At 37.2% G+C, this 10,375-nt stretch overlaps 1 protein-coding gene across 3 annotated transcripts; it reads right to left on the minus strand.

Moving 5' to 3' along the window:
* Window positions 1-304: 304 nt before the first annotated feature.
* On the minus strand, window positions 305-9,735 carry hacl2 (2-hydroxyacyl-CoA lyase 2). Of its 3 annotated transcripts, none has more exons than XM_086080212.1 (15): window positions 9,654-9,721; window positions 9,337-9,442; window positions 8,714-8,915; window positions 7,352-7,479; window positions 7,005-7,255; window positions 6,372-6,471; window positions 6,164-6,261; window positions 5,889-6,025; window positions 4,931-5,065; window positions 4,182-4,296; window positions 3,647-3,816; window positions 3,478-3,548; window positions 3,334-3,405; window positions 2,217-2,322; window positions 305-2,131 (listed from the first exon to the last, which is right to left on the minus strand). In XM_086080212.1, exons 2-15 carry the CDS (start codon window positions 9,439-9,441, stop codon window positions 1,953-1,955), a joined length of 1,869 nt encoding a protein of 622 aa, XP_085936338.1. In that variant the 5' UTR covers window position 9,442; window positions 9,654-9,721; the 3' UTR covers window positions 305-1,952. The 3 variants fall into 3 exon arrangements, with proteins under 3 accessions (XP_085936338.1, XP_085936336.1, XP_085936337.1); XM_086080211.1 differs by having other exon boundaries at window positions 306-2,131; window positions 9,635-9,735; XM_086080210.1 differs by having other exon boundaries at window positions 9,337-9,735.
* Window positions 9,736-10,375: the final 640 nt, after the last annotated feature.

The raw sequence follows: 10,375 nt of genomic DNA on the forward strand, positions 1-10,375 counted from the left end.
ACAAGTAAGAGTTTTATTGTTGTCAATCAGATAACAAAGTGTCTAGTTTACTGTCTCGCGTAAGAACGAGCTCGTACAGCATGTATTCCGTCAAGACACTAGTCTGTATATTGTGTATTATCAATCGACTAAAACTAGCATTCATTCGACAACTATTTCACTCATATCAACAAGTAAGAGTTTTATGTTTTCAATCAGTCTAACAAGTAACAACGTCAAATCAAATAATTGTCGTGTTTTACCTGAATGCATTTCATTTTCCAAGCTTTATTGAGCGTTTGAAAGCAACACGATTCAACACAAGCAAATGTGACGTCAAAGGCGAAGAGGCAGGTGGCCTCAGTGCATACTCACTATATAAATAAATGGTGTTTATTGTATCTCCTCTTGGAAAATGATTACGTAAATAGCAGTACACAACTTTCATTTTCCCCCTCTATGCTTTGTCATTTGTCTTTTTCGGCACTTAGAAGAGCCAGATGAGGTGGCTCAGTCATCTTGTTATAGGAAGCCTCCTGGATGCCTCCATGGTGAAGTGTTCCGGGTATGTTCCACACAGATGAGACCCTGGGGATGACTGTCTCCCGGCCCGAATGAGATGGACAAAGTTGCTGGGGAGGCGGAAGTCTGGGCTTCCCTGCTAAAGCTGCTGCCTCCGCGATACATCCCCAGATAAGTGCAAGGGAATGAATGTATGTATGGATTCGACAAAATTATGAAAAACTAGGGGTGCACCGATCGATCGGCCGACCGATTTATCAGCCCCGATTTCCTTAGTTTTGGGGGATCTTTGATCGGCCGATCCCTTAAATATAAACCAATCTTTTCCACTGATCTCATCTCCCTCCTCAGAGGTCTGAAAAAGTCAACCACTGCCCTCTTCTGCTCAGATGACTAATAGGCTTTTTATTTCAGAGAACTACTTACTTTGCAGTTAAAACAACCCGTTTGTATTATTTCACAGATATTGTTCAATGTTTTCCAATTAAATAAGATTGGTACTCTGAAGGTGTATGCTGCTTGTTATATATTAAAAAAAAAATCAAAATCGGCAAAAATCGGGATTGGCAGGTCAGACTTTTTAAAAGATCAGAGATCGGCTAGAAAATTGTGATTGGTGCACCCCGTACGAAAAACTATGCCAATATTTATGCATTAATTAAAATGTCCAGCTTGTCTTTACAATTTGCCAGTTTATTAGATAATTAAAGTTAACATACACTTTCTATAGTGGACACTGACAAAATCCCTTCATACGGCAATAAACAACATTTATAGTGCAATGCATGATTTAGACTATAAAGCAGGTTTGCTATGCAATCCCAGAAAGCCAACTAAAACCCAGAGGAAGAGCTCTAAAAATTCCTAGAACACTATAGTATGGTCCTTGAGTTGGAGGACAAACGGAAACGGCCCCTGAGATGAAAAACGTACCCCTGCTGAAAATGACATCATTTGTGCATATTATTAAGTATGTGATATGTGTGTGTCTGCAATATGTTATTGTTATTCTAGTTGAACATACACAAGGCATATGCTTGAGCTGTCTAAAGCATTCAAAATATTTGGGAATTCTATTGCTTCAGTCTCTGGAGATATATTACAGGCTTTCAAACACAATATAGGCTCAATGTTAACGTCATCTCAGGCTGAAAGGCATTCTGGTTGCATGTAAATACCAATGCAAGAAATTATTTGTAATACGTGTGCAGTTAAATGCGTTGTATACATTAATGGTGTAGTCAAAGAGTTGTAATTCCTTAAACAAAACTACATTTCTAATTTAAGGTGTCCCTTATTGAAATGCAATAATTATAGTTGGGCACAAAAGTAACCCTAGAAGCAGAATTTGTTTAACTGTACTATTAAGGCTTTCAGATCCATTTTCTTCCATATAACAGGAAAGGAATCCATTGGTGCATGCTGAATATGCTTGTTAGAGCACATTAACATTATACAGAGATGGAGCCCTCTCTAAAGTTGGTTTTGCCTATCAGGATATTGAGAAGTGTTGCTTTGCCCATCTGGCTCTCCTTCCGAGCCTCCCTGATGATGTCCTCGAGCCGCTCCTCATCCTCACGCCTTATAAGGTAGCCCTTCCCACCATACCCATCGGCCACAGTGTGATAATCTGCAAATAGGGAGGTGAACAGTCTGTAATGCATTCCAACATGAGAGGTAGGAACAAATCCATCATCATACTCAAAACAATGTACCTGTAAATGCCAGGCCACATGCCACGTTGCTGCCCAAAATGGGAACCTGTTCTCTGGAAATCTGACTCCAACATGCGTCATTTCCTACAACAGCAATAACTGGTGTCTGGAAACAGGAGAGAAACACTATTTAAATAATGCATTTTCACCGCAGGTGGGGGATTGCATAAACATTAGCATTTTTTGTATTGACTGCTGTATCTGTCACAAAAGAACACCAGGCAAGCAAAAACTCCAAGGATTCTTTTAGGGCATGTTTATTTTTTTTACTTTAGAATTTTTTTTCCTGTTGTGTTTTCAAAACAACGGATCACCATTAGGAATGATGTGACATAAGCATCTCATGCAAGGCCCCAATGCAACCGATGAGTGAGTCAGTGAGCATCAAATGATTGATGTTATCACAATTTGAACTATTGTTTTTTAGCAAAAACATATCTTGAAAAATAGCCGCCATATTGAATTTTTTCGACGCTATTGCACTTTTGTTGAAACAGTTACAAGGAACACCTTTGCCAAATTTCTTGTTTATTTCAGATTTAAGACTTTTTTTCAGCAAAAACGTTTGGTGGCCATCTTGAAAAATGTAAAATACTGATTTTTTTTTTTTTGTGGCTAGCAGTATTTTCTGAAAATGCTTTTTTTTTTCAAAATTTGCACCAAGGTTTGGCTAAACTGCTCCACTAAAACTAGCTCCATTCTGTTTGAAGGTTTTCCATTCGTGTAAGTAGTGCACGTCAGCTTGGACCCACTTTGTAATAATGAAGCTCTATTTAAAAAAAATATATATATATAAACTTGAATTAAAACGATAAAGTAGATCATCACCCAGCCTTACAAATAAAACAATGTGTGAAGTAAGCAGACACATTCATAGAAAAAAGAAAGAGGGGCGTCCCAATACTTACGTTCAGTGTGACTGCATTTTATCAATTGATGAGAAAGTCAAAACATTTTGTTGTTCATACATTTTTGAGTAGTTACCTTCTTCTTACACTCATACACTATTCTAAATGATGACAATTGACCTCAGAGATTCCACTGTATTTCAAAAAGTATTCTAATATCCCGGATTTCTTTCAACAGAATCATAGACATGTATTGATAACGCTCGTACCTTATGTCGAGTGAACGTGTCAAACTCAGCAACACTGTATCCTAGGGAACCGTCACCATAGACAATCCACACCTAAAAGGCACAGGTCATATTTCATTCATGAAGCGTCACAAGCAGATGGATCCCTTTCAGAAAAGCTTGCACCTCTGATTCGGGCCGGCAAAGTTTTGCACCTAGCGCAAATCCTCCTCCTACTCCCAACGTCCCAAAGGCCCCTGTGGAGAATCATTACTGTCAAAATTCACATTTCATGTAAACTGCAATCCCAAATGAGTTTGTCATGGCAAATGAGCTCCGTAGAGAAGGAGCGGACCTGGATCGAGCCAGCGCAGTGGTCCTCGTGGCCTCAGGATGTAAGCGGCGCTTCCTACGAAATCACCGCCGTCCGCTACAATGATACTGTCTTCTGACATCTGCTCGTCCAACATGTGAAGAACTTTCAAGGGGTTCAGGTGATGCTCCGTCTTCTCATTGGCTTTAGCCCTGATAATGAAAAAGACAATTAATTACCTTTGCTTGTTAATGTAATGCCGTTATAACAAAAAAAAATATTGGTTGCAATACATAAACACAAATGAGAGCAACAAATCATTAGGGCTAGAAAAGCTAAAAGAAAAACTTGATTACGAATGATGTTAAACTGCAGGTGAATATTGACAGATGCTGTGATATTTATTGTGAGACATAATCTTTTACCACATGATACCCTGAATTTATGATGATTTATTTCAAGATGTTTTCACAAAACATGAAATGACCACGCAATTTCAAGATATATGGTCATACTTTCACATTAAAACAAGCTAAACGACAATGTTAAATGATTAAAGTTTGCATGGCCTCCTTACATATTTTTGTTTTCTTTGGTCATATCTCCTGCTTTCAGACTTTGAGGCCATTCTTCTGGACAACGATGGCCCTTTAAGCCTTTGGAAAGCCGTACTAAAAATGAACCAGCGTCACCTAGAACAGATAAACATTTTAGAAATTAACTACATGTATATAAATTAAGGTGTTTGTTCTATAGGTTAAGCCTCAAGAGCCCGTACCAGTAACAAAAAGAGTTAAAGCAATTTACGGTGAAACCAGAAATAAATAGAAATTAACACTTCACACAAAATGTTTTGTGATGCCACTAGAGACAAAAAACAAAATACATTAGCAACTTTGGAACATGAAATGAACTTACTACTTTGCAGTAGCATAGCAACAAAATCTGTCTACCCAGTACAATATGATTAACAGAGACCAATTTTTGATATTGAACAGTTAAGAATGTTCAAGGAAAATTCAAGTCACACTTTTTTTTCTTTTCTTTTTTTTACAATATTAATGTGTCCCCACTTAAATAACTTGCTGTTAAGTTTGCATGAGAGCGTTAAGCATGTAAACATGCATGGGGGGAAAAAATGGTACCGGTATATTTATGAAAGGTTTTAAGATGGCAGTTACTAGGGAAGTATTTGAATGTGAGACTGATTTTAAATATGAACAAACTGAAGGTTTACCAAAATCCAAAAATGTATTTGGTCAGACATAAAAAAAAAAATCCACTTTCAACAAAATGCTAGCGACAAAAAAGGAGGTATGAAGGCACCTTGAATTGCTACAGTTGGTTTCCAGAACATATCTGAGTTTTTGAGGAGCTGTATCCTGTCTCTGTTGACAGCAATGATCTTGCTACGTCTGTTTAGAACTTTGCCATAGCCCAGACGGAAGTCGCACACTGTGCCTGCAAAACAAAAACACAACTATGAATGGTCTTTCGAAACATTTCACCACCTTTCATATCTTTCGTATTATGGGCTGATGACTGAATAAACAAAAAAAGTTTGCCTTCAGCTTGTTTTAACATGGCTTGTAACACATCACGTTTCAAGATAAAAAAAAAAAACTTGCCTGCTTAAACGAGCCTTATCAGGCTCTAAAGGAAAGATCAAGGTCCAGATAAATATGATTAATCATCCGACAGGTACAGTATTTGTAGAATAAATGTTGCAATGTTTCACAGAACAAAAAACAATGCATTTCCTAAGAAGTGACATGCACTGACTATGATTTTCTCAACCAATACACTCAGAGGCTCACACAGTAAATTATTCATACGCTGGTCAAATGTAGAGTAAAATCAATGTTATAAAAATAAAACAAGCAAGTGGGACAGACAGGACATTCTTATCAGCTATAAACTTAAAAGCATTGTCTGTGAATGTATTGAGAAAGAGTATGAATAAAATACGGATATGGAACCTTTTTCCAAATGTAAAAAAAAACAATCAAATTTTTTTTAAACTGTCTTTACACATCCTTCAGTGACAGTTCTTTGCCACTTTCTTGTGTCATTTCCTCATTCAACCAATAGAACTACTGTACACATAAACTTGACACCTACTGTAAATACATATATATATATATATATATATATATATATATATATATATATATATATATATATATATATATATATATATATATATATATATATATATATATATATATATATATATATATATATATATATATATATATATATATATATAAATAAAATGTCTGACCTGCGAGGACCACAACATCAGCCTCCTTCAGAGCATCACGTCTGTTTTGTCTAATGTGGATTGGGCTGTCTTTACCCAGCATGCCTCGGGACATGCCCCCAAGGAAGCAAGGAATGCCCAAGTCCTCCAAAGCACTCCTGTAACGCCATCAAACTTATTAGATAGGAAAATACATCTAATTGAATTTACTTTCACGGAATAAACATGCCAAACAACAGTGAAGTACAATGAATATTTAAACAAGAGAATACTTTTTTGAGTGAATACATTTTCACCTGATTTCATCAATTGGTGTTGGTGGTAGGGTAGCTTGGCTTCCCAGCAGGATAACAGGTTTCTTGGCTCGGCTCACTAGTTCAATACACTTTTGTACCTAATATACAGTACATGTAAAAATAAATATTGTCCACACTTTTTATGACATCACTAGGTTGAGAAACTGAAACAAAACAAAACCCAAAGTTATGCCAAGTGTTGATGTACCTGATCGTCTGTGGCTTGTGGAATGTCAACAGGAAGAGGTGAAACATCTCTTCTTTCCCAGGCACCAGCAAAAATGTTCATGAGGTGGTTGTTAAGGTACCTAGCAAGAATACATTCAGTTTCCATGATAAATATATATAATTTATTAGGAGGATGCAATCACAGTCTAATGAGATCCAATGCAAAAGCTATATTAAACATTCTGCCTTTAAAGAAGATCATGCTCACTTTTGACAGAATTCATATATCAAAAGATTTTATTGTGGTTGTAATTGTGCTGTTATTATGTTGAGCAGGGATGGGGACTACATGCATTTAATTTTCCTTTCTCTAAAGCTTTATATAGCTTTATATAGACATACATATAAAAAATTTGAGGCGGTATTGTGACCCGTTTTGGGCTTTTTGATGGTTTTGACTAAGCCATTTCAAAATAAAATACTGTTCGTGGGGTTTAAAGGCAGAAATGCTGCTACATCACCTTTATTGGCTTTCATTAACTTGTTCAGATATTATTAACATTATGGTTGGTGATTGCATGATTGTGCACACTACCTACAAATGGCACTTAAATGAATAATTGAACTTTTTTTCCCCCATAAGAAAAGGAGGGGAAGAGAAAAAAAAACGTACCAGGAGACAATTTTGCCCATCAGACCTTTGGGAGGGTTTTTAACAGCAAACTCTCTGGACACCAGATGGAATGGGTACAGAGTGTCAATGGGGAATTCTATGAAAACCGGCCCGGGTGTTCCAGACTGGGCAACAGCCAGCGCCTTTCTGACAACAGGCACGATTTCTCGGACTGTTCTGATGGAGGCGCAGAACTTACACAGAGGCTTGAACAGAGACATTTGGTCAATGTCTTGGAGTGCTCCTCTGCCCTGCACCCACAACAGAAAAATGACAGGAAAACATTGGTTGTGACATTTCAGAAACATTATTTACACTTACTGCATTTTTTTGGCACAACATAGTACCTGAAGGAGTGTACCAGCAGCCCCTCCCATGAGCAACAAGGGTGATTCTGCCATTTGAGCGTTCTTCACCGCTGTCACAGTGTTAGTGAGACCTGGACCAGCAGTCACTGCAGCTACACCAACGGTACCTATTGAAAGACGGTCAGTAAAAGGACACATCATTAGATACAAGATGTGCTTTAACTTCAAATATTCAGATTTAATTTGAGGGTATTTACATCAAAATCAGGTGACTGGTGCATAGGGTTCGGGTATCGCTTGAATTTATTTAAACATCATTAATTTTTTAAGTTTTAAAATCTAGACAAATCAGTTTTCAAACAACTTCCTGGAATTGATTGTGTTTAGAGTTCAATTGTATTGGACCTCAATTGATTGTGGAATTGTATTTAATGTTATGTTTGTAGTCCTAGGACAGACCTTAATTGAAAGGATCGCAGACATTGTGGTTTGGATATTGGATGAGTCAAGATATTTTGTGCACACACAAGGACAGGACTGTGAATATTAAAACAACAGTGGATATAAAAAGTCTACACACCCCTGTTCAAATGTCATATTTCTGTGGCATAAAAATGAGACCAAGTTAAGTAATTTAAACCCTTTTCCCATCATTATTTTGACCTACAACCTGCAGAGCTAAATTATTATTATTTTTAAACACACACAAAATTTGGAAGAAAAGCCCTTTTCTTACAAATTAAAAAAAAACACAAGCACGCTTTAAACATCCCAGACACATGTGAGGGTAAATGTGTTTGAAAATGGTCTGATGAAAACAAGGTTGACCTTTTTGGTCATAATTACAAAACATACGTTTGGTGCAAAAACAACACTGCTCATCACCCAAACAACACCATACATACAATGAAGCATGGTGGTGTCAGCATCATGTTTTGGGGCTGCATTTCGTCAACTAGGACTGGGGCCTAAAAGTGGAAGGAACTATGAACTATTCCAAATAAATATGTTTGCACAAAACCTTCAGGCTTCTGCAAGAAAGCCAAAAATTATTAGGAGAATCCTATGAGAACATCAACACTTAATTTGTGGTTAATGGGAGGCAGAAGATGAGTTTGAATCTAATTGGTTCATTTTGAACACAGCAACATACCCAGCTATAGGAGGGGGTGCACACTTATGCAACTATCTGTTCCCCCACCACCACCACCTATCTAAAAAAAAAAAAAAATCTATTGATAAAAATCTATCGAGTTATACAGGTTAAAGGTGATAGAAATAATGGGAAAAGATTTTAAATGATTTATGTTGGGCTCATCTTTTATACTACAAAAACCTAGCATTTGAATAGCGGTGAATTCACTTTTTATACCCACTGTATGTTTCGTGATAAAAGTGCACCTGAAAGCCGCGCCACGGCATCAGCGGCAAAGACAGCCGTGGCCTCGTGCCTGGTGTCCACAATTCGGATGCCCACTTTTTCACAGGCCACCAAGATGGGTGAGATGTGCCCACCAACCAGAGTGAAGACATACTTGATCCCGTGGGCGCGCAGGACCTCTGCCACACTTTCACCGCCATGGCGAGGGCTGTTTGTCTCAGTCTGTGGAACATAAAAAACGACAGACAATTTGAAAATCTGGATTAACTGGTAGGAAGTAATTCACAAGCGCTACCGATATAAACAAGTGACGTCCTAAAAAGTCACCTGTCAAACAGCATTTTTTTCACACAGCCATTGTTGATGCACATGACCATGAGTGATGCACTTTGTGTAAAGCTCCAACATAACAAGGTGTGATGTTGACCTTTGTCTTAGAAAGGCAGAAAAAAAAACTATGCTTAGTGTGCCTGTCTGTACTCTTATATTTAACTTCAGAAACTTGAAAGAGAATGATATTTAGGATGAACACTTAGCATGTTGGGTAATTTGTTTCACTAAAATTGCGCTCAACACTATGTGGCTATGTGTAGTATATCTAAAGAAATATGATGATTAATTTTACAGGCTCATAAACACTCACCTTGTGGAACAACTGGTACAGCAAGCCAAGTTTGTAAACAGCAAACACAATTCCACCTAAAGCAAAACATGCAGAACATCCAAGAATGGCCCCAAATGACTCCATGCTAAGAAGAAAGGGGAGCATAGTGGGGAAAAAAAAGAATTAAGTTAAACTTAACAAATAAAACACTGAAGTTCAACAGCTTATCAATGCAAGCTAGGCTAAGTTGCTCAGGAACCGCTACAAACAATTGCTAAACGCTCAAGGTCGGGGTATTTTAGAACATTCATTGTCGAGTTAGCGAAGACAACATTACTTGAGGGGAATAAGGTTACAGTGGAGTGAAGTCGATTTCTACGATGACAGCCTTGCCGACAGTGCCACATTAATTCATGTTTAGATAACACGCTAGCTAGACGTGCAAGTTCTACGTTTGCTTTCAAAATAATTTATTTATCCTGAACAACAGACGAAATTGTATCCATTCAAACAAGCTGTTGTCAATTTAACAAATATTATGATTTATATATTTAGGTATTGTTTACTTTCTTCCTCGGTTTCCCACCTATTCCATTCCCAGAGAACACTTTCAAGATTTTATTTTGAAAGAAAACAAAACTTATTTTCGGTTACCGGAATCAGTGGCTTGGAGAGGCGTGCTGCTTTAATAATAATAATAATAATAATAATAATAATAATAATAATAATAATAATAATAATAATAAACATTTTAGTTAAGAGATCATCTTAACTAAAGAGATCTTTTTTTTCTCGAAAAGTCGGTGGTTTACATTCTTCATCATGATTGCTTTCCAGCAGTGACAAGTGATGCTTTACTCTCCAAAGGGAAATAGCCAGACACACACATTTAAAGTCATTATGGCAGACTTAATTTGCTGGCAAATTATCTCGGCAAACGTTTGACAGCGCGTCTTCATAGAAACGAAAACAATGGCATAGCTTTCTTAGATAAGAGAATAGCGTAAGGCCTTTTTTTAGACGATTGCAGGACGGAATAACCATTATGCAACAGTGACTGCGGTACAGTATTTTTATT

Source organism: Leptonotus elevatus, chromosome 7 (assembly GCF_054856555.1).
Source record: "Leptonotus elevatus isolate MCC_2025b chromosome 7, RoL_Lele_1.0, whole genome shotgun sequence".
Classification (NCBI taxonomy): Eukaryota; Metazoa; Chordata; class Actinopteri; order Syngnathiformes; family Syngnathidae; genus Leptonotus; species Leptonotus elevatus.

Coding starts and splice junctions, on each gene's coding strand:
- hacl2 (XM_086080210.1), bottom strand. CDS start 9,462: ATGCTCCCCTTTCTTCTTAGCATGGAGTCATTTGGGGCCATTCTTGGA. Junction 7,256..7,351: donor CTGCTGGTACACTCCTTCAG/GTACTATGTTGT, acceptor TTGTGGGTGCAG/GGCAGAGGAGCACTCCAAGA. Junction 4,297..4,930: donor ACCAACTGTAGCAATTCAAG/GTGCCTTCATAC, acceptor TATCTGTTCTAG/GTGACGCTGGTTCATTTTTA.